This window comes from Emydura macquarii, unplaced genomic scaffold, assembly GCF_026122565.2.
Source record: "Emydura macquarii macquarii isolate MOO-44397 ecotype Brisbane River unplaced genomic scaffold, CSIRO-AGI_Emac_v2 contig_2292, whole genome shotgun sequence".
Taxonomy (NCBI): domain Eukaryota; kingdom Metazoa; phylum Chordata; order Testudines; family Chelidae; genus Emydura; species Emydura macquarii.
In genome coordinates, this window is record NW_027132429.1 from 1,080,244 (window position 1) to 1,107,619 (window position 27,376).

The 27,376-nt window shown below is 59.6% G+C and overlaps 2 protein-coding genes across 3 annotated transcripts in view; one reads left to right on the forward strand and one right to left on the reverse strand.

Annotated features, from left to right (window-relative positions):
• The first annotated feature begins 1,145 nt into the window (after nucleotides 1–1,145).
• Nucleotides 1,146–14,016, forward strand: LYL1 (LYL1 basic helix-loop-helix family member). Of its 2 annotated transcripts, none has more exons than XM_067560369.1 (4): nucleotides 1,146–1,383; nucleotides 11,970–12,383; nucleotides 12,859–12,950; nucleotides 13,578–14,016. In XM_067560369.1, the coding sequence occupies exons 2-4, from the start codon at nucleotides 12,022–12,024 to the stop codon at nucleotides 13,982–13,984; spliced, it is 861 nt and encodes a 286-aa protein (XP_067416470.1). In that variant the 5' UTR covers nucleotides 1,146–1,383; nucleotides 11,970–12,021; the 3' UTR covers nucleotides 13,985–14,016. The 2 variants fall into 2 exon arrangements, with proteins under 2 accessions (XP_067416470.1, XP_067416469.1); XM_067560368.1 differs by having other exon boundaries at nucleotides 11,973–12,383.
• A 2,872-nt stretch (nucleotides 14,017–16,888) lies between these two features.
• The window catches only part of NFIX (nuclear factor I X), a 148,986-nt gene continuing 138,498 nt past the window's right edge, over nucleotides 16,889–27,376 (reverse strand). Inside the window, exon 11 of the mRNA XM_067560462.1 lies at nucleotides 16,889–24,603. Coding sequence (XP_067416563.1) covers nucleotides 24,589–24,603 — 15 coding nt within the window. The 3' untranslated portion in view covers nucleotides 16,889–24,588. The remainder of the gene's footprint in view (nucleotides 24,604–27,376) is intronic.

A 27,376-nucleotide genomic window follows, 5' to 3' on the forward strand; every position in this document is an offset into this window, starting at 1 on the left:
AGAAATGTTTTGGGCTTGTGCCAACCCTCCGGTGTTTGCTGGTCCCGAACCCCCTTGCCGGGAACGGCGGAGACTTTCCAGCACCTCGCTCAGCCTGAGGCAGCCCCCTCAACCCAGCCCCGGAAAACTCCAGCCCGGGGGGTTAAAGTCAGGCAGGGTGTGCAGCTGCGGAATACAGGGCCTTAGAATGGGAACGGTCAGGCAACCTTCCGCTACAGGCCGCGCGTTTAGCTTTGCCAAGGAGATAATTACAAAGCGGTTTCCCCCCCGCCCCCCAGGGGGAAGAAGATGATGATGCTACGCGGCCTGGGGAGCTGTCCCGGGGACAGAAAGATGGATGGACAGAGAGGCCGGCGTCTTAGCGTCTGGAGAAAGCAGCTCGATCACTAAGAGAGATTGGCACAGACGCCGAGGAGGGGAAACTGAGGCACAGAGCAGGGCGGCCCGGTCTCCCAGGAGATCAGTGGCAGAGCTGGGAATAGAACCCAGGAGTCCTGAGTCCCAGCCGGAGGGTAGAGGGGGGGGGTCTCAGCCCCCGCTCGTGTGCGCTCCAGTCCTTCCCGGGGCAGCGTCTCCCTGCCGCTCTACAGCCGTGTCCCGGATCGGGCCCGGGATCCCTTCCCCAACTTGTGATGGGAATGTCGCCCCCCCCCCCAAACCCTGCCTTCTCCCACACCACGGCCGGCTCCTAAATTACCCCGGAGCAAAGCGACTGACCCTCGGGCCGGTGCCCAGGGCCTTTAAGGACCCCCCGAAGCCGGCAGGGCCGGGGGGGGGATCCCCTTTCTCCCGCTCCAAGACTCTCCTGATTTGCAGACATGCTATTAACGACCCCCCCCCCCCCCCCCGCAGACTCCACGCTCCTGGTGACTCCGCTTTGCTGGCCTGTTATTCCGCTCGTTTCCTCTTGTTTTCGTTCCAAGTCTCCCGCTTCGGTTTAGGGGTTTCCTTATCAGCGCGGCACAGACAGGCCCTCGCCTCTTATCTGCACCCGGCAGAACATCCCCTGTCCAACGAGCAGGAAACCTCGCTGGGGGGGGGGGAGGAGAACTGGGGGGGGGAGGAGAGATGGGGGGGGTGGACCAGGCTTCTTCAAATCTTAGTGGCCGCATATTGCCCGTGGGAAAAAAGAGAGAGAGAGAGAGAGAGGGTGGCTACGTGTGGGCGAGGGGGGGTCGCATGTAGGAGGGGGGGGGGTTGAGGCCGGGAAAGACGTTTCAGTCTGTTTCATTCCAGTCCCTCTCCCCCCCCCCCCCCAAAAAAAGCCCCCAAATTGTCACCCTAGCGCCAAGCGACGGGAGCAGCCGAGGAGACGGAAAAGCGGAGCCGGATCATGGACACGCAGCGCGGGGCCCGGCCCCGAACACGCGGCCGGGTTTGGGGGTAAGGCCGGGCCGGGGGCAGGGAGACGCTGGCGGCTCGGGCGCTTCCCGGGGGGCTTCCTATTTAACGACCCCCCCACCCCGCCGAGTGAATCTTCGGGCCCCTTCACCCGCCCCCTGGGCTCCAGCGGTGGCTTCGTGGGGGGGTGGAAATGTGGGGCGCAGCCGGGAGAGGCACCTGCTTTGGCGGGGCGAGGGGCCGGGGGCAGGAGCGATTCTTGGTTTTCTTTGCTGCGCCGGGCGCGGGGCGATTTTGAAACGTTTGATCCGCTGAATATTCCAAGTTTGCGCGGGGTGGGAGGGGGTTGCGCCTTTTCCTGGGACAATTTTCCAGGCTGGAATTTAGCGCCGGCGGGGGGTCGGGCCGAGCCGGGTTCGCAGCCGGCGGAGGGTGAAATCTAGTGAAACGGAGCCACTTCGGGGGTCCTTTAAAGCGAGGCATGGCCGCGGTTCGCTCCGGGTTTAGCCTGGCCGGTCGCTTCCCTTTTCTTTGGTGGTTTCTTCGTTGCGGATCTGAGCCAGAAGCCAAAGAACCAGAGACATGTCCTGCGCTTTGAGATCCCATTCCTGGCTTTTCCATGTCGGCCAGGACTCGTCCAAGGAGCCGCTCCTCCCGCCCCGGGAATCTTTGCTCCCGAAATCTGTCTCTTTTGCGGGGCCCCTTTTGCTTTCTCCGGTATCGATTGATCCGAATTTATTATTCGAACCTGTTCAGCCCAATCGGCTAAAACGACCCGCATCAAAAAACCCCGCGAGGAGCAAAATAGAAACCGGAATTGGCCCGATTTCTTTTCCCCCAACACATTTTGGTTTTAAAAGGAGAAATCTGAACCGGACCAAAACGTGAGCCAGATCCTGCGGCGGGTGAATGTGTCAGGAGAATTCCGCCCCTGTCTCCCTGTGTTCATCGTGTCGGGCTGCGGATTATTAACCCGGAGCGTTAAATCAGCCCCGCGCCTCCCTTCCCATGAAAACACCCTGTTAAACCGGATCGAGTCAGAGCTGAGACCCGGGCCGGTTCCCTAGGTCGGGACGTTTGTCTCTTGTCGGGTCTCTCTGGTTACACAATTGCGCGGAGTTTTCCAGACTTTAGAATCCGAGTTAAATTCACGGGCAAATTAATTCGCCAGTGTCTGAACGCTCTGGACATTTGGTTTCATGAGATGAAAATGTCCCTTATTGGCTTATATTTTAGTGACCGACCCTGCCAAGTATTTCAGCCCCGATTCTGCCTGGACAGGGATTGTACGTGCGAAATAAGATTGTGTATGCCCAGTTACAGATACAAACAGCTGATCTTCGTTGTGTAGATGGGATATGTGTAATTATGTGATACACACACACACACAGAGTGAGCACACAGCTACATTTGTATATAACACGTGTATCTGTTCATTCATGTGTAATGATATTATAATATAGACACACGTCTAGAGACCAGATACATCATGTATATATATATTATATTATATTATATTATATTATATTATATTATATTATGTGTGATACAGACATACATCTTATATAAACAGTAGATTTATCATGTATTTATTTATATTTAGTATATTTCATCTGAAATATTTTTGTGTCAGTATATTGAAAGAAAGAAAGAAAGAAAGAAAGAAAGAAATCAGGGTCCCGTTGAAATCAGTGGCAAACTAGAATACTTTTTACATAATATAACAAATCAGAAGCCAGTAAATCAATCTGGTTTCATAGCTATGCAGGGGCAGATTCTCAAATGGTGTACACTGATGTACATTGGTGTACACTGGCGTACATTGGTGTACATTTTCATAACGCCATTTATTATTATTATTATTATTATTATTTATTTGGCATCTGAAATCCAGGCAAGCCGCGCCGCGGCGGCCTTATCAACAGCGCTCAAGGCACCTCCATAACGCCATGATTCCATGGAGCCGTGAGAATTGACGGGAGCTGAGGGTCCGGCTCACACCGTGGGTCTGTGTTGATGAGCGAGACACAGCTCCACACACACACACATTTACTTTCCAGTTTTTAAATGAGCAGCTGGCATTCGCTGGCAGGCCATTGCCAGGACGCAGAGTTGTCCACGGTGACTATAATGTTGTTGTCTTATAAATCCAACCTGGGTCATTTTGTTCTTTAATTCAACCCCCCCTTTTAATCCTGGATATCACATCATCAGGAAAACTCGGTCTCTTCTGAGGTCAGAGAGGGACAGAATGAAAGTGACCAGAAACAATCCACTGGCAACCAACAGCTGGAATTGCTTCTAGAAAAATTAGCTACTTGTTCATCTTAAAATGGCTTTTTAATTTAAAAGTGGCTCTGATTCTGGGTTTGTCTGGTTGGGGGGGACGCTGGTTAAACAAATCGGGTTGGAAGTTGCCTCAGATTGCATCGATTTGGAACGCATTTTCAAAACCATTTCCTCCATTTCTCTGTGTTTTTATCGCCCCGCGGCCCAGACAAAAGATGGTGTCAAGCCACATGAAACGGAACATTGTTTTTTTCTTGTCTCGCTTTTGCTGATTTCAGTTGCCTTCCCCTTGAAAAAGGCCACCGGGCTGGGGAATGGAAATAGAGATCAAAATACGTTTTGGGGAGTGGGTCTGGACCAATTTGGAGTGGAAATAAACCCTTGGCAGGCCCTGCAGTCCCAGATCAGATGAGGACCAGCAGGATTGCATTCAGTGTTTTAACTCAGTGTTATTTGTCCAGTGACTTGGCCTATTGGGACAGAGTTTATTTATTAGGTGTATTACAGTAGTGCCTAGTCATGGAACCAGATCCCATTGTGTCAGGTGCTGTACATTATGTAGTATGTAGTATCTTACATTATGTAGTATCTAGGGGCCCCAGTCCTGGAACAGGGCCCCACTGTGTTGGGCGCCCTACATTATTGACTAGTAGGATTCTAACAAATTCATGGCTGTGAAAAACGTGTCACCAACCGTGAAATCTGGTCTTCTGTGTCCTCTTACCCTATACCATAAGCAGCGTTCCTCAGACTGGGCGTCCTGACCCAAAAGGGGGTCGTTATCACCCTTCTGTGCTGCCGTCAGGGCTGGGTGGCCGGGGAGCGTCAGCTGCTGGCCGGGTGCCCAGCTCTGAAGGCAGCTCTGCGACCCCCCTACAAAAGCCTGGCGACCCCCTTTTGGGCTGGGACCCCCAGGCTGAGCAATGCTGACTTGAGGGCTTTACAGGTTTATATTTTGCCATCTTTATATACATTGTCATGCTTCGCGACAGCCCCGTAAAATGCAAGATTTAAATATCTGAAGCCGTGAAATTCAAGCTTTTTAAAATGCTGTGACCATGAAATTTGGGGAAATGGCCCGTGAGTTTGCTAGGGCCCTGTTTATTAGGTGTAGTTTGGGTGGCCTAGACACAGACCAATTGTGCCAGGCGCTGCACATTCTTAGCACAGGATTCAAACTTAGACCCTTTGCTATAAGAGGGTTTGTGTGGGGACAGGGGGGACAGGGGCACTGGATGACAGGACAGATGGGGAGAAACTGGAGAGAGTCCGGAGGAGAGCAATAAAGGGTTAGAAAACCTGATGTAGGAGGAAAGGTTAAAAAATCTGGGCGTTTAGTCCTGAGAAAAGCTACTGAGGCGGGACGTGATAAATTATAAGGGCGAGGACGGGCACCCGTCGCTCTCCGTGCCCATTGAAGGTCGGACAAGAGGAAATGGGCTTAATCTGCAGCGAGGGAGAGTCAGGTTAGAGATGAGGACAAACTTTCTCGTGCCCAGGCGAGTTCAGCTCTGGGAGGGTGGTGGGGGGCCAGGACTCCTGGGTTCTTTCCCCAGAGCTGCCACTGCCCGCAACTTGCTGTGTGATGCTGACCAAGTCCCAGCCCCTCTGTGCCCCAGAGCGAAGCTGGGCCCGTCCTTGCTGACAAGGTTCAGTCACCGACCTGCTGGGGCCGCAGGCTGAGTCCCCCCCCCCTCACTGGAGCCACCGCTGGGCCTGGCTGATCAGGTTCGCTTCAGCAGGGACGGGTCCTGCCTCCCGTGGCCTGTTCTTGGCCACCTTGGGTGAAACCTAGATGCCAGCAGGGCTGGTACGCGAAGGGGGCCAGAAAGCCCAGGTCTCTGTGCCAGGGGCCCGACAGGCTGGGAAGCCTTACTCAGGGATAGAGAGCCAGGCTGGGACCATCGTTACCCCGGGGTAGTACTGCCCTTACCCTGAGAGCTAAGCCAGAAAAGATACTAACGCTTACTGGGGTGTAGTCACTCCGGGGGTACTGGGCACACTCGTGTGTGATCACGCTGGGGGGGTACTGGGCACACTCATGTGTAGTTACTCCAGGGGGTACGGGGCATGCTCGGGTGTAGTTTCTCCAGGCTGTTTTCCTGGCATCCGATTACTCCCCTTGGCCTGCACAGACGACTCGGTTCGTGTCACCCACTCCCACGGCCCGGTACGGTTCGTGGGGGCAGGCCGGGGCAGGTTATCCCAGCTGCTTGTGTAACCAGCCAAACTCAGATCGGGGCCTGCAAAATTAGCCGGTTCTTGCCGCAAACCCGCCCGAGGCCTTGGGGGTCAGTCCGCAGACTCTGCAATGTGGCCTGGCCAGAAAGGCTGGAGCGTGGGGGCGCAGTGTGGTGGCTGGGTCGGCCCAAGGGTCCACCTAGCCCCGGTTCCTGTCTCTGACAGCGGCCGGTGTCAGCTGCTTCAGAGGGAACGAAGAGCACAGGCACGTTACTGAGTGATCCAGCCCCCCTCGTCCAGCCCAGCTTCTGATAGTCGGAGGTTTAGAGATGCCCAGAGCCGGGGTTGTGTCCCTGCCCGTCCCGGCTAACGGCCATTGATGGGCCCGTCCTCCATGAATGTAGTTCATTCTTTGCTGGCCTGCACAGCACTCCAGCCCACAAGTCGCACAGGCTGACGGCGCCGAGTGTGAAGCCGCACTTCCTCATGTTTGTTTTAAACCTGCTGCCTCCTAATGTCAGCGGGTGACCCCTCGCTGCTGTGTTACGCTGTGGGGTAAATAACACTTCCTTAGGCACTTTCCCCACACCAGTCATGATTGGATAGATCTGTCACACCGAAGCTGGGCCGGGCCCCTGAGCATTTCTCTTGCCCTTCACTGTTTTTTCCAATTTGAATGTATCGTTTTTGAGAGGGGGCAACCCAGCCTGCAGCGTATTCACGGTCTGGGCGCACCAGGGCTCCAGAGAGTGGCATTAGGGTATTTTTTGTCTCAGTCTCTTTCCCTTTCCTAAATGGTTTCTCACAAGCTGCGAGTGGTTTTGACTGAGCTGCACATCGAGTGGCTGTTTTCAGAGGACTGCCCCCGTGACTCCACGCTCTCTTTCTTGCGTGGTAACAGCTAATTGAAACCCCGCCACTTCGTATGTATGGTTGGGCTTATGTTTTCCAATGCGTGGTACTTTGCAATTATCAACAGTGAATTTCATCTGCCGTTTTCGTTGCCTGGTCACCCAGTTTTGTGGGATCCCTTTGTAACGCTTCGCAGGCAGCTTTGGACTTAACGATCTTGAGTCATTTTGTATCAGCTGCAAACTTTGCCCTCACTGTTTGCTCCTTTTTCCAGCTCATTTATGCAAAGGTTGAGTAGCGCTGGTGCCAGCACAAACCCTTCAGGGACTCCACTATTTACCTCTCTCCATTCTGGAAACAACAGTTTATTCCCACCCTTTGTTTCCTATCTTTTACCCAGTTACTGGTCCAAGAGAGGAGCTTCCCTCTTCTCCCATGACCACTTACTTTGCTTAAGACCCTTTGGTGATGGACCTTGGCAAAGGTTTTCTGAAAGCCCAAAGGCACTATCTGCACCGGGTCCCCCTTGTCCACATGTTTGTTGGCCCCCTCAAAGAATTCCAGTAGATTGGTGAGGCGTGATTTCCCTTCACAAAAGCCATGTTGACTTTTCCCCATCAAATTGGGTTCCTCCATGTGTCTAATCGTTCTGGTCTTTGCTATCGCTTCAACCAGTTTGCATGGTACTGGAGTTAAACTTACCAGCCTGTCATTGCCAGGATCGCCTCCGCAGACTTTTTTAAAGGTCAGCTTTTAGCTACCTTCCTGTCATCTGGTACGGAGGCTGATTTAAGCAATAGGTGACTTACCACCATTAGTAGTTCTGCAATTTCATGTGGACACTTATGATGCGTGCGCCGCACGGGCTGTCTTCAGTCTCTTTGCAGGGTCAAATGGCAGGACACGTTTCCCGATATCAAAACTCTTAGCGGTTGGTGGCTGGCTGGCGTCAAGGCCTGCTCAGAACAGCTCAGCTGGGTTGGGCTAGGAGCATCTCTCGTGTGGCCAACTTGCAGCCATGGTTGGAGGAGAGGAAGGTGATCAGGACCAGTCAGCACAGACTCACCAAGGGCAAGTCATGGCTGACCAACCTGATTGCCTTCTGTGATGAGGTGACTGGCTCTGTGGATGTGGGGAAAGCGCTGGACGTGATATCCCTTGACTTTAGCAAAGCTTTTGATACAGTCTCCCAGCAAGTTATTCTTAGCAGCAAGTTACAGAAGTCTGGGTTGGATGAATGAACTATCAGGTGGATAAAGAGCTGGCTAGAGCATCAGGATCAACGGAGAGTGATCAACAGCTCAGTGTCTAGCTGGCAGCCGGTCACAAGCGGAGTGCCCCAGGGGTCGGTCCTGGGGCTGGTTTTGTTCACCATCTTCATGAATGATCTGGAGGATGGGGTGGATTGCACCCTCAGCAAGTTCGCAGATGACACTAAGCTGTGTGGAGGGGTAGATACGCTGGAGGGCAGGGATAGGATACAGAGTGACCTAGACAAATTGGAGGATTGGGCCAAAAGAAACCTGATGAGGTTCAGCAAAGACAAGTGCAGACTCCTGCACTTAGGACGGAAGAATCCCATGCACAGCTACAGACTGGGGACTGATGGGCCAGGCAGCAGTTCTGCAGAAAAGGACCTGGGGGTAACAGTGGACAAGAAGCTGGATATGAGTCAGCAGTGTGCCCTGGGTGCCAAGAAGGCTAACGACATATTGGGCTGCACTAGTAGGAGCATTGCCTGCAGATCGCAGGAAGTGATTATTCCCCTCTACTCGGCATTGGTGAGACCACATCTGGAGTATTGTGCCCAGTTTTGGGCCCCCCATTATAGGAAGGATGTGGAGAAATTGGAGAGTCAGCGGAGGGCAACGAAAAGGATGAGGGGGCTGGAGCACAAGACTTATGAGGAGAGGCTGAGGGAACTGGGCTTGTTTAGTCTGCAGAAGAGAAGAATGAGGGGGGATTTGATAGCAGCCTTTAACTACCTGAAGGGGGTTGCAGGGAGGATGGAGCTAGGCTGTTCTCAGTGGTGGCAGGTGACAGAATAAGGAGCAATGGGCTCAAGTTGCAGTGGGGGGGGGGGGGGGGTGTAGGCTGGATATTAGGAAAAACTTGTTTCCCTAGGGGGGTGGTGAAGCACTGGAATGGGTTACCTGGGGAGGCGGTGGAATCTCCATCCTTAGAGGTTTTTAAGGCCCGGCTGGACACAGCCCTGGCTGGGATGATTTAGTCGGGTGGGTCCTGCTGTGAGCAGGGGGTGGGACTAGATACCTCCTGGGGACCCGCCCAACCCTCCTCTTCCAGGATTCTCTAGTTTGTGGCTGGCTGAAGCACGGCCCGGGGTCTCATGGCGTCCAGTGCAACCAATACAAAGACACAGTGAAGTCAAACGTGAGAGCGAGTCAGGTGGACCCGGCATTTGGGAAGCAACAGGCCCAGCCAGGCAGCAGCAGCTTTGTCAGGCTGCTGGTAACTGCTGGGCAGCCGGGCACACGAACACTCGCCGTGCCGAACGTCCGTGCTCTGCCGCCGTCCTGGGCAAGGCCGCCCGGCCCCCATGCAGCCACGTTTTCCGGTCTCGCCCTGGGCTGGCCCTGCAGAGACGCGTTCCCCTGCTGTGTGGGCTGAGAATCCTCCGCCAGCCTGGACGTGCAACCCCAGATTCCATCCCGTACAGGCGCGCGCACGTGTGTGTGTGTGTGTGTGTGTGTGTACACTGGGGATGTGTGTCTGAGCACTGTAATGTGTGTGGGGTGGGCGTGTTCTGAATGCCCCCTTCCCTGCCCAAATTTAGTCAAGCGAAAATAGAAAAATACACACTGTTATAGACACACACACACACATACGGCCTCAGACAAAGACACACAGCGCCTCAGGGACACACACACACACAAAGCTTCAGACACACACACACACACACACACAGAGCCTCAGGGGGACACACAGACGCACAGACACACACCCCTCCCTGCATGGCCTGGCTCCCTCCAGCCACGGCTCTGTCTGCAGCTCAGCCCTTTGCCGCGTTGAACCAGCTGGGGAGACGGGGTGACCCCTCGAGGCAAGGGGACAGCGGGGCTGAGGTTGGGGGGGGCTCCCTGCCACTGCCACGTGCATGCCCCCATACGCACTCTGAGGACACGTAGGGGGGCCGCCAATTCCCGCACCACTTCGCCCCAGGCGCCCCCCCGCAATGGAGAGGAAGAGCGCCCTTCTGCCTACGGCCCCGGCCTGGGACTTCCTGTGGTACCGCGGGCAAGTCCCGCCTCTGTGTCTCAGTTTCCCCACCTGTACCATAGGGAAAATAGCCCTGCCTGTGTCTGTTTAGACTGTGGGCTTTTCGGAGCAGGGGGCTGCCTCTCTCTCGCTGTGTCTGGACAGTGCCCGGCACAAGGGGGGGCCCTGATCTCTCCCAGCCACCGAATACATGTGCTGGTGAAACCATTGGTGGCAGTTTTGCCGGGCAGCGGCATTTCGAAGGGAGAATTTAAACCCGACGGCAGTGTCCGTGCAGGCTGCGTTCCAGCGGCTGGTGGCTCTGCGACAGGTGTCGGGATGACTCTCATTTCAAGCCCCCTCGGTCAGATGTGACGCTGGAGAAATCAGCCCGTCCCTGTTAACGCTTTGGGCAATCATAACCCGGAAGCGGGTTTGGAAAACGCCTCCTTGCCCGTGCGAACAACCCTGGGTGTCGTCTTTCCAGTTCACTCCCATTAGCGACCCAAAAGGAATGTGTTTATTTCCCTTGGCATTTAGGGAGCAGCTCGCCCCAGCAGTTCTCCACACTCCCAAACGTAGCCCAAATAACACCGGGGGGAGAGGGGGGCGGAGCAACAACCCACCGCGTTATCTCAGTGTAAAGCTGTGGGGGGCGATGCTAATTCCCCAACACGTCAGCGTTAGCTACATCGGCTGGAGCCAGTCTTAGACCCAAGTCCCGGCCCGGCCGCCCACTTATAGCTGCAGAATTGCATGGCCTCAGAAACCAATTTGGTGAAACTGGTGCTGGAGATCTGGTTCTAAGAGGCTTCGCCCCTGGCTACGCTGGAACCCCAAAGCGATTTCCGCTGAGTGCAGAGGACAAAAGCCGTGTTGCCTTGTGGAGCCCCCAGTCCCAGCTGCTATAATTTGGTCTGCCTGGGAATTTGGGAAAATCTTTCATTGGGCCAACGGCTGTCGGCGAGAGAGACGCGCTTGAGAGTCATGGCGCCGAAGAAGCCCTCCGTGGCACTGGAAAGTTCGCCTCGGCCGCCAACAGAAGTTGGCCCAATGAAAGTTCTGACCCCCCTCGCCGTGCGGGGGGACTTTCAACGGGTTTTGTTCTACGGGTGCTGAGAAGATCCAGGAGACGTTTCCCAACCAAGCCCTTGTTTGGTGAACAAACACAGATCCCCGTGAAGGGGGGAACGGACACCCCAACGTCGGGACCATTTGGGCTGTTTCGATTAGACGTTTTGCGAAGGATTCATGTTTCAATTCGAAATTACCATGAATTTTATTGTCCATTTTTTTCACCGGGGGGGGGGGGGAGGCAGAAGCTCCAAAGCGAAGCAAAACCCCTTGTTCAACCAGAACCAAATTTTTATCCTGATTTTTTGATTCACCAAAATGCTGAAAAATTACCAACAAATTGTTTGCTTTCCCCAATTTTTCTTTGCCAGCGAACCGGAAAAAATCCCGTATTTGCCCAGCTCCGTGGACTGGATTTTTCCCATTCAGCACTGGTTAGCGCTGGCTGATTTATTACTTGGGCATCGGTTTGACCCAAACCAACACAAGCCAGCTGTTATAGCGAAGTGGAGCCATTCACACAGCATTTCACACCAGTGTCTTTACTCCGGTTTAAAATGATCCGTGGCAAATGTGTGGCCGGAAGAGGCTACAGGCTTTAGAGCCCTTGGCCGAATGGGGCCGGCCACATCCTCCCGCCCCTTTGCTCATGGTGTCCCAGGGCCGGGTGACCGGGGAATGTTTGGGGCATTCAGAAACGCCTTCCGAAATGACGGCCGTGCACTAGTCCTGGTGACTTGGATCCACACGTACACGGCATGCCGGTCGGTGCACAGGGCTGGGCAGCAGGACTCCTGGGTTCCGTTCCGAGCTCTGCCGCTGGCCGGCTGGGTGACCCTCGACGAGTCACTTCCTGGCACTGTGCCTCAGTTTCCCCAGCTTCAAAACCAGGTCCTTTGGTGTGATCAGGAGCTGCGTGGCGGGGGGGGGAGGAGGGACACGGGGCTGGATGAGTCAGGGAGGGGGCCAGGCAGCAGGGCCTCTACCTCGGTCTCACCCTACCTGTGTTGTCCCAGCAGATGAGCCCTGGCCCCGTCCGGAGGTGCCGCACCACGCCGCGCCCGGAAGATGATGGAGAAGCTGAGGACTCCCCCGCCCCCTTGCAGCCCCCCTCCCCCACCCTCCCCTCCCGCCAGCCACTCGCCCGCTAGCCAGTCCCCCGCCACCCCAAGCCCCGACCCCAAGGGGAGCCCGCCCCCCGCAACCCCAGCCCAGCTGCCCCCTGACGTCCCCGTCATCAGCCTGGGTCACAGCAAGCGCCCGGCCCCGCTGGAGGTGCCCACCACTGAGCTGACGGCCCTGCACCCCATCCCCTCCCTGGTCCCACTCTCGGCCCTGACCCCTGCGCCTCCCCCAGCCCCCTTGCCCCTCACCGGCCTGCAGAGCCCGCTCCTGCCCCCGCAGTACCACCCGCACCCCTTTCTCAACAGGTCAGTGCTGGGAGTGTTTGGGGGGACTGGGGCTGAAGCTGGGGGGGGGGGTCTGGCCCTTTTTTTTGGGGGGGGGGGGGTGAAAGTCTCAGTGCTGTTAATACTGTGTAAGCCCCCCCCCCCCGTACAAGGGCCCAGGTGGGGTGTAACCCCCTCCCCCACAGCACCCCAAGAATAGGCCCTCGCCCTGGCCCTGGTTTGCTTGTGTCCGGCCCCCCCCCCCCAGTCCTTGAGTCAGCCCTAAAGTGGGGGTGGGAGGTGGAATGGGTTTAGGGGACCATGACCCCCACCTACCAGAAACCGCCCCCCCCCCCCCCCCCCCGTGCTGCATGGTGAGGGTGACAAGGCGGGGTTGGTTTACAGTGGGCGGGGCTGCACGGTGACGCTGCCCCTACACCCCTTCCCTGCCCCCCCCAACAAGGGCTCCGTGCGCCCCTGCTGGCCCCTGACCCCCTGCTCTCTGCCCCCTCCCCAGCGTCTACATTGGCACCGCCGCCACCTTCAGCTTCTTCCCCAGCAGCCGCCTCAAGCGCCGGCCCAGCCACTTCGAGCAGGAGATCCTGGACGGTGAGTGCCGCCTCCTCCCAGCGGGGGGGGCCCGGGCATCCTGGCTCCACCCCCCCCCAAACCACTAGACCCCCCCCCCACTGCCCGCCTCAGTGCCAGGCATGACAAGCCCGGCTCAGCCTCACCCATGGCAACACGTGGTCCAGCGTCCCCAGATTAAACTGCAGTGTGGTGTGTTGGTGTGGCTGTTACACAACACCCCCCCCCCACATACCGCCCCACCCCAGAGGTGGCTGCATCTCAGCCCCGGCTGAGGCTAGCTGTATAAACATCCCCCCCCCAACAGAAGTGTCTGCATCTGTGTTGAACGAGGGGGATCCCTGTATAACCAGCCCCTGCGCTACACCCCAGAGGTGGCTGCATGTCAGTGTTGGACGGGGGGGGGGTCCCTGTATAACCAGGCTACACCCCAGAGGTGGCTGCATGTCAGTGTCAGATGACGGGGGGGGTCCCTGTATAACCAGCCCCCCGCGCTACACCCCAGAGGTGGCTGCATGTCAGTGTTGGACGACAGAGGTGGCTGGGGGGGGGAGTGTCGGATCCCTGTATAACCAGGCTACACCCCAGAGGTGGCTGCATCTCAGCGCCCTGCCGGCGGGTTTAACGCCCCCCCCCCGCTCCCCGCAGGGCACCAGCCGCAGAAAGTGGCCCGCCGGGTGTTCACCAACAGCCGGGAGCGCTGGCGGCAGCAGAACGTGAACGGGGCCTTCTCCGAGCTGCGGCGGCTCATCCCGACGCACCCGCCGGACAAGAAGCTGAGCAAGAACGAGATCCTGCGCCTGGCCATGCGCTACATCGACTTCCTCGTCCGCCTGCTGCGCGACCAGGCCACGGCCACGGGCGAGCCGGGCCCCCCCGCCGCGCCCCCCCGCCACGGCCCGGAGGCCAAGGCCCCCCCGCCCGCCACGCCGCCGGGCCGCCCGGGGGGCGAGGAGCCGCGGGGACCCCCCCCGCGCCCCATCAAACGCGAGCGGGCGGCGGCCCGGGCGCGCCGGACTCTGGGGGGCCCCACGGCCGCCGGGGAGGCCCGGTGATAAATGGCCCCCCCCCCCGAGACCGGATTTTGGGGGGGGGCTGACGCTGGACTGGAGGGGGGGGGGCGGCCCTTGTGGGACGGATTTGGGAGACGTCCCCCCCCCACATGGCAAGGGGGGGTTACACCTGCGCCCCCCCCCCAGGAGCAAATGGGGCCGGGACCTCGGCGCAGCCGCCCGTGTGATGAATTTCATCCAGTCTCAGCCGCTGCCGGACGCCGAGGAGCCGTGTCAGCTCCGCGTGGGAAAGGGGGGGTGGACAACGCCCCAGAGGGCCCCCCCCCCGCCTCACGCTCCCCATTGGCAGAGACCCCCCCCCCCGGACTGGACTTGTCTGTGTTGTTCCCCCCGTGGGGCCTGGGGTAAGACCCCCCCCGCCCCGTGCCCTGCCCTCGTCCGGGGAGAGGCCATTAGACTTGGGGGGGGGGGGGCCGCTGCTGCTCCCCAATCAGCCACCGGGGGGGGTGAGCAGCACCTGGGGGGGGCCCTGCCCTGCTCGCGGGAGGCGGGGGGGCCCCGGCGGTGTTAATTTAACGCTGTATCCGTGCGGCCAGCGAAAGAAACCGAGCGCGCAGAGCAGAGCCTGAGCCTGGTTCTTGGGGGGCGCCGAGGCGGGGGGGGGGCAGGGTCTGGGAGCCTGAAATAAGGTGGGGGGGCAGAGCTGGGGGCGGATCCATGGGGCAGAGCGGGGGTGGGTTCCTGGAAGGCCTGGGGGGGGGGTTTGTTCGGGTGGGGGCGTCCTAGCACCTGGGCACAGTACTGGCCTGTCCGGGGGGGAGGGGGGCTCCACTGGGGGATTCCCCCGGACCCCAGGACAAGGGCGGAGAATGTGGGGCCGGTGCCTGCCCCGAGCCCGCCTCTTTGGGGTGGCAGCGGGGCCTGGGGGGCGCGGGTTGGGAGGGTCAGCGATGGGGGGGGGGGCGGGGAGGCCCGGGGCGGGGGGAGACGACTCAGCGATGGGGGGAGGCCCCCCCGCCCCGGCCAAGGAAAGTGGGGGGAGGGGCGATGCCCATGAAGAGTCCGGCGCGGAGCCCAGAGCAACCCTGGAGACGATGGGGGGGTTCCAGCCCCCCCCCATGGAGCTGGCTGTGCGGGGGGGGACACACTTACTGGGGGGGGGCCCTGGTGGTGTCCCTGAACCCCCAAACCCCTGAGAACAGCCCAGCCCCCAAGTTCCGCCCCATCCGACTGGGGGACCTTGGCTGACTCCGCGTCCCCGCGCTGTGCCTCAGTTTCTCTTCCCACCCCTGGGCCAGGCTGGAATCTGTGCAGCACGTGGGGCGGGGGGGCAGGGCTGTGATACGGGGGGGGGGCGCTGCAGGGCGGGAGTGAGGGGCACCGGCAGGGCGGGGGGGGGAATCCTGGGGTCCGCAGCCCCCCCCCCGTTGCCGGTCCCGGCAGGGCCGCGCTGCGGTGGCGGAGCCGTTGCTCCAGCTGCTCGTCGGGCTGGGGGGTCCCGGCCGTTGGTGCTGAGTCAGCTGCAGAGTCCCGGCCTCCCCCCCCCGCCAGCCCCTGAGCGCCGGGGGGGGGGGGGCCCAGCTGTGGGTGGGGGATGGGCCTGGGGGGGCGGGGCGGGTTGTGGGCTGGGGAAGGTTGACGGGGGGGGGGGGCTACTGGGTGAACGCCGCGGCAGCGACCAAGCCGTGCCCCCCCCAGTGATGGCTGGAGGATGCGGGTGCCCCCCCTCTGGATGCGGGGGGTTGGTTGCCCCAGACATCGCCCCCCCCCAATGGCACAGCCGGTGCCCCCCCCCCAGGGTTTAGACCCTCAGGCCGCGCTGTCAGGAGCTATTGCCGGGGGGGGGGGGGGGGGGGGGGGGGGGGGGGGGGGGGGGGGTCAGCGGTGAACACCCTGGATGGGGGGGGGGGGCTTTGGAGCCGGGACCCTGGGTTCCATCCCCAGGTCTGACAGGGCAGTGGGGGCTAGTGGTTAGCGCGGGGGGGGGGGGGCGGGACGCCTGGGTTCTCTCCCCTCTCTGGGGGAGGTGGGGGGGGGGCCCTCCCCCCCCCCCAACGGAACCGGGCGCGCGGCACCGCCGGCGACTTTCGCTCCTTCAGCCGGTATGGGCAGGACCCGCGGTCCCGAGCGGAGCGAGTCCGCACCCGGGGGGCGGGATATGGCCGGGGGGGGGGGTACGGCCCGGGGGGGGATGCGCACACCATGGCACTGCAGCTGGAGGTTTCTATGGGGTGGGGGGGCCGGTCTCTATGGGGGGTCTTCTAGCGGGGTTGGGGGGGGGGGGGCTCAGATCCATGGGGCGGTCGCGCGTGGCTCTGTCCCGGGTGGGGGGGGGGGGCGGGTTAGGCACTTTCCTTAACTGGGCAGCGGGGCCGGGACCTGGCCATGGCGGGGGGGGGGGGGGCACCTTGGGCGGGGTCAGATTGCGGCAGCCCCCCCCTCCCCGGGGCTGGCCGGTGTCGGGGCGGGCCCGGCCCCCGTTGACACTACTTTGGGGCGGTGCCCCGGGCTCCTGCCCCGCGTGTGGCGGGTGATCGCGATGGCAGAACCGCGGGGCCCCCGCGCCAGGCCCTGCCCCCGCCCCCCTCCCCAGCGCTAACGGGCGAGCGGGGAAACTGAGGCACCGCGCGGGGGCGGGACGTTCCCAAGGTTCCCCCCCCACATCCCGCCACGGGGCCCGGGGCCACCAGGGGGCAGGGGTCGCAGGAGACTCGGGGGGGTGTCGGGGGCCCCAGCTCCACGTCTGCCCAGCGCCTCCCAGGTTAAAATGGGGGGGGGTAGATACAAGGGATCCGACGCCCCCCCCGCCAGCTGTGCCAGCGCCCCTTTGACCCCCCCAGCCCCACCCTCGGGGGGGGGGCGCGCAGCCGGGCTCGCTTGTCCCCCCCCCTTGCCTTTTTTCTTTGCCCCCCCCCCCATCCCCCCCAGGCAGAGGCGAGGCCGGGCACGGGTTCGCAGTTTCTTTTTATTCTTTTTTTGTCCTTTGCACAGGTTTTTCTCACGCCTTTTTTCCGCGGCGAAGCGACACAGACGGAGCGAGGCGGGGCTGGGCCGCGCGGCTACGGGGGGGCCCGGCGGGGGACGCGACCAGACGAACTAACGCTTTATTTGCAACTGCGGGGGGGGGGGCGCGCTGGGAACCGGGGGGGGGGCAGAAGAGACACGGGGGGGTGCGAGCCGCGGGGGGGGGGGGGGGGCACACGCAAGGCCATTAGTACTAGCTATAGATACTGGACTGTACTCAGATACGCGTTTCTTACCCTACGAAGAAACTTGTTGGACGGGGCGGGGGGGCGGACGGGGGGGGGGGCAGCCGGCTTGTTGCGATGCAGCCTAAAGGGGGGGGGGTCGCAGAGCGAGAGGCGGCGGGGTGGGGGTGACTCCCTCAGGAGGGGGTGGGAAAGGCTGAGCCCGGCCTTGCAAAAAAGGGGGGGAGGCCGTGCTCGGTGGCTTGTCTACAAGTGGGACCCTCTGGGTTTTTTTTGGGGGGGGGGGTGTTGCCCTAATCCGGGGGGCCAGGGTGAGGTGCCTGGTTTCTAAAGGGCGGGGTGGGGGGGGGGAACAGAGACCAACCCAAAGAGCAGAAGCTGCTTTGGAAAAATGTCCCCTGCGGAATCTTCCCAGTTTTGGGGTGCGTGGGGGGGGGGACAGGATCTGGATTGGGCCTGCCCAGCTCCCGGGGTGTGGGGGGACAGGATTCGCCCTTTGGGGGTGGGGGAGTGGTATCCGGATTGGGCCCTGGGATTTTGGAGGGGGAAGGATCCGGATCGGTCCCCGTTGCGTCAGGCAAGGGGCATCTTTCTTTATTGCTTCAGGGGGGCACGGCTGGGGGGGGCGTCTGAGCAGCTCAGCGCCCCACGGCCAGCGCGCCCCGCCCGCCCCATCCAGCGAGGGGTGAAGGCACGTCGGGGCCTAAGGCGTGGGCAGGGCTCGGCCTTCCCTCCAATTCACGGCTCTGCCCGGGGTGGGGAAACCTGGGTGCTGGCTCCTTCCCCCCGACCAACGGGGACCCCCCCCACCCCGCCCCGGAGAACAGAAAAGCGGGAACACAACCAACTTTCTGAAAAAGGCTCCTCGACAAAATGCTGGTGAGATCAAAGTTGGCTTTCGGCTCCAAAGAAAAATCCTCCGGGGGGGGGGGACACAAGAGGGGGGGTTTAGCCTGATTTCAACTAAGGTTTCTCGGGGACCAAGGCGGGGGAGGGGGGGATCCAAACCATTGACATGGGAGGTGTGACGCCCCCCGGGGGGGGTGACTCCCTTGGCCAAGGCCCGCCCTTTCCCCCCACTTCTCTCGCTCGCCCCCCCATAAGATCAACAAAAGCCGGGTGCCCCTAATACCTGCCGTCCGTCCTGCCCCTTTCAGTTAAACATAAAGAAAGGATAATGTATGCTTCCTAAAATGTGCTTTATGATAACAATTAATTGATTCATAAACTATGTATAATAATAGAGTTTTTTTAATGTCCTTTATATTGTAAAAAGCACCAGGGTTTGTGGTTTTATATATATTTTTTTTTGTTAATTTTCTTCTTTTATGACTTTTTTTCATCATTTTTATTTTCTCGCTGTCCTTGTGGTTTCACTCTAGGTTTTTTTTTTAAGGTTTTTTTTTTTTCTCTCCGCGGTTTGGTTTTGTTTTTTTTTTTTAAACCGACATATATATTTTTCTTCTTTGCTCGAAAAAAAAACCTTCCCTTCAGCCTCCCAAAAAACAAACCAACAAAAAAAATCGCAAATTGAAACTACCGAGAAAAGAAACAAAACAAAAAAACAATCGATTCGGGGGGGGGGGGGGCGGTGGATGAAACAATCTGAAGGAGGAAAAAATGACAACGAACGAGGAAAATGCAACAAAAAAAATTAATAAATGAATGAAAAAATAAACAAGAAAAAAAGGAGAATTTCCCATACTTACAAAGGTTGGGTTTTCTGTCCGCTGTGTATTTAGAGTCCCCGGGAACAAGACATTTCAAGAAAAATAGAATTTTTTTCTTCTGCTTAACAATCTTTAACATACAAAGATATTAAAACTATGCAATTCATTGCACTGGCTCAAAGAAAACAAAATTTGTTCATTGTTAGCCCCCTATATATATTTTTTTAGCTTTTTTTAAAAGTATTTTTTTTCCCCATTTTTTTTAAACACATTCACGTGTGTGATTCTCATTCTGCTGCAGCTGCCCCGCTCACCAAAACACTGCCAACCCTCGCTAACCTGGCTTCTAAAACCCTGTCCCGGTCAAGTCCCGGCTAGCTCCTTTTCTGACACTCCTTCGGCAGGCGCTGAGCTGGAAGTGCTAGGCTGGGAAATAAACCCACAGCAGCAAGTCTCAGAGCCCTGGCTCAGCCGAGTCGGGCTAAACAGCAGACATCTGGGCTCTGAAACCAGGCCCAGGCCGAGTCAGTTGCCCCAGGCCTGAGACTCGCTCCTGCGGGGTCGCTTTGCAGTGTAAACGTACCCTGTGAATGTAAAGCGCATGCCTTAGTGCAGCGCCGAATCGGGGCCTGGCTTTGGAAACAGACGGTGACAAACTGCCGGGGTTTTTAAGGTCCCTGGACTCGTCTCACGGACCCGCTTAGCAGGACGCTGCTGACCGTTCCCAAGGCTGGCGCCAAGACGGGCTGGATTCTAATTCCCGGCAAACGTTCGGCCCTGCAAGAACACCCGAGGCTCTGCCGCTATCTGTCGCCCGGGGGAAGCACAGCACGGCTTGACAGGAACGCTTTGAAAAGCAACAGGTGACGTCTCTCGTGGCCACTTCGCTTAAGAGTGGGAAACAATACAAATGAATCCCCCAAATCCTGCAGGCAGCCCCCCGGGAGCTGCGAAGCGTCTGGGCAACACAGGGGAAGGTTGGTTTGAAGTGTGTAAAGTCAGGGCAAGGGCCGTCTCTCCTTCTGCACGAGGCAGGCAGCGAGCCGGGGAACTTGGGGAAGGGGAGCGTCTCCGAGGCGTTACGGGGAGACGGGGGGGGGGCTGTTTGCCAGCGTTAGTTTCAAATAACTAACGGCCAAACTGCCCTTGCGAGCCGGCCCGGCCGTGCTCACGAGTGATGGGGACGCCCCGGCACTGCGGTGCTGGGACGGTGGAGGAGTGACGGAGAAAAAATGAATCGGATCCCGGCGGGTGTCAATGGGCCAGATCCCAGCAGGTGTCAATGGGCGTGGCTCCATTGGCTCCCATGATTTACACCCGCTAAGGTTAGGACCCCCTTGGCTTCTACTTTAGCAGAGGGCAGGGTATGGATTGGGGCCAGGGACTGATCTCTACCCACAGCTGCAGGGGTGTAAATCCGGAATGGCCCCTCCAGAGCAAATCCGGATTTACACTGGTGTCGTGGAGATCCGGTTCCAACAAGCAGGACCCAGAGAGCTGGTGCCCCAGCCAGTGACATGGGAGTCGGACCAGGACTCCACTGAAGACAAACCAGTTCCTGCAGCTCTACAGCTGCTGTGTCTACATGGGGAAAGGGACTGGCCCAGCTGTTGAGGGCCAGCTTCCTCCACTCCAGCTCTGCCGCTTGCTTTCTCCGAGCAAAGGTTTCAGCGAGGCCAGAATCGGGCCCTCGGCAGCCGCTGACGGCTGATCCTTCCCCCTCCCTCCCGCGTGAGGCCCCGAGCCAGGGCTACACCACAGGACGGCCCTGGATTCTGGAGCTGCCCTGATTTAAACCGAACAAGACTGAGCCCAGCCCCATCATGGCAGAGCAACTGAAATCCTGGCCCAGACTGCTCTGTGCACGCACCGGGGGGAGGGGGAGTGGCGCTGGCTGCAGGGCCCTGCAGAATTTGCCTCGGGCACCAGCTAGTCCCGGTGGCTTCTGTCCATCCTTGGCGATCGAGCTCTCAAAGGGCCTTTCACGCCCCCATCTGACAGCCGAAAGAGTCGCCTCCGGACAACCCGACGCTGCCCAGCCGTCCTGCGGCTGCGCGCCGGGGAGGGGGTCCTGCTGGGATTCTCCTTTGGGTCCTATCCCAGCCCTGGGGTAAGCGGGTTGGTGCTAAGGTCTGCCAGGGACACGTTGCTCCTGGGGGACGTGATGGAGGGGGTGGGGGGCCCTGCACCCCGGGGGGAGGGGGGGGAATCGTGATGGAGGGGTCAGTCTTCAGCCCTCTGGTTTCCCACTTGGACCCTGCTTCTCCAGGGGAAGCAGAGACTCGTTGCTTGTTACTGGGGTGCAGGTTCCCAGACCCCCCCCCCAAGTAAAAGACTCCTGCCAGGGGCAGCACCCCTGGTTTGTCAGGGGACACGAGGGCTCCCTCATTTCCTGATGCCGGTGGAATCGGAGCTTTTCTCTTGGGGGGGACAGGGGGTCCCAGGACAGGGCCCAGGTGAGCGTGGGGGGTGCTCAGTGCAGCTTTAATTTAGATCTACTGGGCCCCGTGGTAACCAATGGATCAGTTTGTCCCACGCTCCCCGGAGACCCAGCTGGGGCCTTCACCCCTCGCTAGCGTGTCTGTATTGTGTGAACCTTGACATCTGGGCCAAGCTCCAGCTCAGGTGACCCCAGTCGGCCTCCCTCTCTCTTGCCCCCTCCCTGCGGTTTCATCCGGACACAAGATTCCCCCTGACCCACTTCCGGTCCTAAAACTACCCCTGCGGCGCTGCTGTTCCAAACAGCCGCCATGCCCCGCCACAGAGGTGGCTGCATTTCAGCAGTTTAGTGACGCTCCTGTGCCCGGCAACGGGGTGGGGGAGACGGGAAGTGAAAAAGACGTGGCGGATGCTGACGATGCGGAGGCGGGTGGGAGATGGGGAGAGACGGATTTTTCCATTTGATTCCCTTACTTTTCAGGGGGTAGCGCGAGAAAGCGAAAGAGAAAGTGCGTGCGGCGGGAAGGGCGGGGGCCTGCTGCTGCTCTGGGCGTGTTCCACCAGCAGGGAAACCGAACCTTCCCGACGGATCTGCAGCGGGGCCGCACCGAAACACCCCGCATCTCGGAAGCACGAGCCCTACGTATTTCACACTCTGAGTTAGGGCGGCCTGAGGCGTGGGGTTGTTCCTCTGGCCCTATTTCCTTTGATCGCCTGTCTGTACAGAAAGCCCCAAACCCTAAAAAAACCAACAAGCGACAACAACAGAAGAAAGGGAGGAGAAAGAGGAAGGATCCAGCTATTGAAAACAAAAAACCAACCACCAAGCAGCAAATCGGAAGGGAAGAAAGCAGGATCAGATCGGGGGGGGGGGGGGGGGTAAGAAAATAACCAGCAGCTGAGCTCGCTTAGATGCGACCTTATTAAACCTTCTGGCAGAGACGCCCCCGCCCTGGCCCAAGTTGGCTGCGGGGTGTCCCAGTTACTTTCGCTGGGGGGAGGGGGGATTTGGAAAGGGGGTGGCAGCACTGCCGGGCGTCCTCAGCTGACACTGATTTTATTGGGGGGGGGTGTTTGCAAAAAGGCCCCCATCCACCCAGCGCTGCATTCGGCAGGGGGGGGTAAGGGGTGCCCCTGGAGAGCTGGGAAGGGGACTAGACACCCCCTTCTCTAAACTACCTCTAACTCTACCCCCCAGCAGAATTCCCAGTTCATCCGCTGGGGGGGCTCACGAGCAAGAGGCTGAGATGGGGGGCTTGGGAAGGAAGGGGGCACGGCCCCCATGACCTCTGCAGCCAAGCATGTGGGCTTGGAGGCCGGGAGCGTCTCTGCTTTGCCTTCCTCGCTACTCCCTGCATGACGGGACCCGGCGACGGCGCTTACGTTTGGGGGAGGGCAACGTGCTGGGAGCAGCTCCTCCTGGACCCCCACCCGAGTCCCACGGCCGCCGAGCATCCTGGGTAAACACCCAGCATCCTCGGCGACACCACTCGGTGCCGAGGCACTGGTGGGCGCTGTTGGGGCAAGCGGGGCCGGGCCCTGCCGACCAAAGGGCTACGGTCCCGGGCCGGCCCCAGCACCCGGAAGGCCCCGCGGGTGAAGAGGGGCTCGCACGGGAGGGACGCGGACGCAGTCCGAGGACCAGCTGGGGCAGGGCAGGCGGGAGGCGCCTGTCAATGGAGTCTCAAGTCACAGGACGCGCCGACATTTTTTAGCCTTCCCGGCTGTGATTCTCCAAGGCCCTCGGCCGGGGCTGGATCTTCCCGGCGCCCTGGAGAATCTGGCTGCCCGGCTGGCGCTCCCTGTCTCTCAGCCCGCGTGTATTAAGGGCTGCTCGTCGCTGGGTGCAGAGGGCTGGATTTCCAAAGCGCCACCGTGACTTAGATGCGCCAGGTTTGTTCCCTGCAAAACTGGCCTGGCTTCAGTTAATCCGGTTTGATGAAACTGGTGCCAACCGCCATGTGGACACACTTACATCAGTGTAAAACCACTTCTCTCGGTCCAGGTTGGCCCGGTTGATAGAACGGCTCATTCACGGCAGGCCCTTTAAACTGGTTTAGATTCACCCCTTAAGTTGTGGATTTAAACCAGGTTATTTTAAATCAGCGTTGCTTTCTCCTGCAGACGAGGCAAGAGAAACAGCAGCAGGGCAGGTTAAAACCGATTTAAGACCAATTCTATAAAAAGAGGCCCCAGTTTCACATCACCCAGAGCTGGCTGGCAAGTTTGGGACAAATTGTTTTTCCCTTGAAAAAGCAGCTTTGTCGAAATGGAGCCGTTCATGCAACGGGCGGGTCGGCTGCATCTCTTGACCGGAAACAAGTGGAGGAAAAAAACGTTCAGAAAGGGCAAATTTCCAGTTTTCTGATTCGAAACGACTTGGCGTTTCAAAACTTGCACTGATTAGACTGGAAAAAACTAAGGTGAAAAACCCTAAAAAAAACCATGAAAAATTTCGACTGCCCCACGACAAGAAACGAATCCATTTTCTGGTTGGCAAATGGTTTGGGGATTTCAATTTTTCACCCCAATTCGAGACAGGAGAAAATTTTGAACTCTCGAGTCTGTTGGTGGGACAGGACAGCTGGGTCCGTTCGAGCTCCGTTCACACCGTTAGCCAGACCAGTGCTGCTGGGGAGAAGCCGAACTGCGGCCACAGTGGGATTGCAGCTCACACAGACGGGCCGCTTTAGAGCTGCGGCAGCACGGGCTGCGTAATTATCCTGCCACGGCTGCCCAGCCCTGCGCTACCAAATCAAAGCCATCTCGGCTTGGTCTACGCCAGGTGCAATCACAGCCCGGGACTGCCGTCTAGACACACCCTGTGTGGACAGATCATGCCCGGGGCTATTGAAAGTTGCTGGGACGTGCGATCTAAGTCACTTTGGAGCTTTGGAAAGATCCCAGCCCTTTCCCCTCTCCCCTGGCAAACAGAAGCGCCACGAGGAGTTTTCTCGAGTTTGGAAACCGAATGCGTCTGGGCTTGGGCGATCTCCCGCCCCAGGAACAGAGAGACCATCTCCGTTTTCTCCAGAGCGGCTGGTCTGCGGCGATCGCTGCGAGGGGCGGCGGGGTTTGCTTTTTGTGACGTTACTTCCCAAAGGTGGCGCTGGGATTTCCGCATCGGAGAGGACCAACCTCGTCCACGTCGAATCGAACTGGCTCTGGATCGGGGGTGGGATCGGACTTTTCTCATCCGTAGGGTGAGCCGGGGCGGCCCGTTGGGTCTCAACAGGAGCCGCTCAGTGAAGATCCAGGGTGAGGGACGGACGCTTCTAGGGAGGGGCTTTAGGGAAAGATTTTTTTTTTCTCTTTCTTGAAGATCCCATCAGAGGAACCAAGACTGGAATAGAAACAGGCCAGATGTGGACAGGTTATTTTACAGTGTCCACTGAGCAACCAGTTTGCTCCATCCATCCATCCGCACTCGCCCCCATCCGCTCCCCGCTGTCCATCCATCCATCCCCACACACACCCCTTTTCCTAGCTAGCACGCTGGATGGGAACCCTGGTGAGTTCAAATCTGAATACATTTAGTTTCTCTCTCTTTAGTTTCACACGCACAAAGCAGTTGTGCTTCTTTTAGTTTAGATGGTGAAATATTGATGTCCCTCAGTTGTGACATGCAGCCCCTGCTCTCCCAGCCCTGGGCTCCCCCCCCAGCTCTGCCGGTGCCCCTCAATCCCAACCCGCAGCCCCTGCTCTCCCAGCCCTGGGCTCCGCTCAGGACCCATAGTGAGGAGAGGTGGAAACTCCTTCTCTGCGGCTCCTGTGAGCCCATTCTCGCCTATTTAATTTTGCTGTTCCAAGGCTCAAACAACGTCCTGGGAGCCACCAGCGGGCCGGACCCCCCGGGCTGCAAACTCCGCGGCTGGGAGATGCTGCCCCTGCATTGTTGCTGGGGGAACGGGCCCAGGGCGTGACCTGCCTCCCCATCGGGTGTAAACGGGCATCGCCCCATTAAAATCACTGACTCGCCACCCAAGGACCAGCTCGGCGTCCGTCTGCGGGTGACACGTGGTCCCAAAGTGAAGCACGAGGTTCATGGCAGCTGCCCCCAGCCAAAGCGATCAGTGGCCCAGCAATACCAGGGCTCCCTCCCACCCCCATGGATCCAGTTTTGGGGGGCACACGCAGAAGCGGTGGGTGGGAAATCCACCCCCCCCAGTCTCTCTCCTGAGTCCCTGTTCCACTGGCAGTTTGCATCACAGGGAGATCTCCCCCTTGCCCCCCAAACACTGTGACCCTGACAAAAATCTGCCCCTTACTCCTAATTCTTAATCATTTAACACCCACCCCCAATTTACTAGGTTTACCTGCTTCCGTGTGGGGGGCTGCAACACTGGACGGCCCTTCCAGCCCCACATTTCTACAATTCGATGAATTTGGGGGCCAAATTCATTCCCTCTGTCCCCTGCTACCCAGCATTGCTGAGCCGCCGTAGGGCTTCCCACACCCTGCCCCACTCGCGCGCCGGCCTCACTGCTCCGAGAAGCCGACGAGGCGATTGCAAACGGAGCCACGGGACGTGGGGGTCATTTCGGATCCTCCCCTCCCCCCCGAGCGCTTGGCAAACACAGCTCATGGCAGCTGAGAGGCATCAGAGCAGAGGTGGCATCCCACAGGCTGGCATGGCAGCGGGGGGGTAGAGGCCGTGCCACGGCGCAGGAGGAAACCTCGGTGGGAGAGGAAGGAGGCCGGCATGAGCTGGCTGGGATGGGGCCGGAGCACGTGCAGGTGGGGGCATGTGCCACCAGGAGGCGCCCTCTGACCAGCCAGCAGCGCAGCCCAGGGATCCCTGTGAGATCCAACTCGGCTCGGAGACGTTTCCTCCCCCCCACACCTCGGTCTCGCTCCTGCCCTCCCTGGGGCCCAGCGGGTCCCTGGCGCAGGAGCCCTTGGCAGGCGGCTCCGGGCACTGCGAGGCGCAGGCTGGAGTGGGGGAAGGTGCCTGGTGCTGAGCAGCTCAGCGCCCCAGGAACAGGGCAGCTGCTGCCACGGGGGCCCATCGGGGCCTCAGTTCTGCTCTCGGGGGGGACCTGACCTGGTGCCTCCAAACGCCCTGGGACAAAGCCGCACAGCGCATGGGGGCAGAGCCAGGAGAGGAACCCAGGAGTCCTGGGCCCAGTCCTGCCCTGCTCTCACCACTAGCCCCCACTCTCCTCCTGTGCCAGGAAAGGAACCCAGGAGTCCTGGCTCCCAGCCCCCTGCTCTCACCACTAGCCCCCGCTCCCCTCCTGTGCCGAGTCCCGCCCATCGCTCAAGGCCCAAACCCCCAGCCAAGCAGGAACGAGTTCATCCTGGAGCTCAAGTCTCCAATTGGCTGAGAGGCACAATGACGTCTGACCTCCCAGCCAATCAGGAGGTGCCGGGCCAATAACTCCATCAGAGCCCAGTCCCCACAGCCGAGGGAGGAGCAGGCCTTGGCCACCCACTCCGTGATTGGCCAGAGCCTGTGATGTGCACCTCCCCTAAGTCAATCCGAGAGCAGCTGCTCAGGAATAGGCCTGTCAGGAGCTGTCACCACTGTACCACGGGCCAATCAGAGAGGGATAAATCTAGCACCTCCCTCTCCTTCCCTATGTCATGGGTGGGGCCATGGAGTGGGCGTGGCCGCCCCATACCCCACCCCGCCCCCATGCCCCACCCTGCCTCACGCAGTGGGGTGCTGGGCCTTTTGGGGTGCCCCCCACACCCCATCCTGCCCCAAGCGGTGGGGGGCTGAGGCCCCATGAGGGCCACCATCCTTCAGTCTCCTGCGGGTTCGTGGGGGGGATGCTGGGCACTGCCCCCTCCTGGCAGCACCCCGTGGCTGCAGGCCATGGCACCGGGAGCTCCCCAGCCCAGTGTTGGGGCACGGCCCAGCTCCCCAGCTGGCTCTGCAGCCCCTCTCCCCGCGTAGCACCCCACAGCCTGGTCGGGGCGACCAGGCCGAGCAGCCCCCCCCAATCCCACTGGGGTCACGCCCCCTGCCCAGGGAGCCCTAGGAGCCTTGTTGGGAGCCCGGCAGCAGGCCAGCCCCCCAGCCCCACACACATAGGGCTGCGAGGGGACGGACCCTCCTGCCATGGGAGAGTCGCACCAGGCCCAGTGGCCAGGTGGGGGGGGGGGTGGCC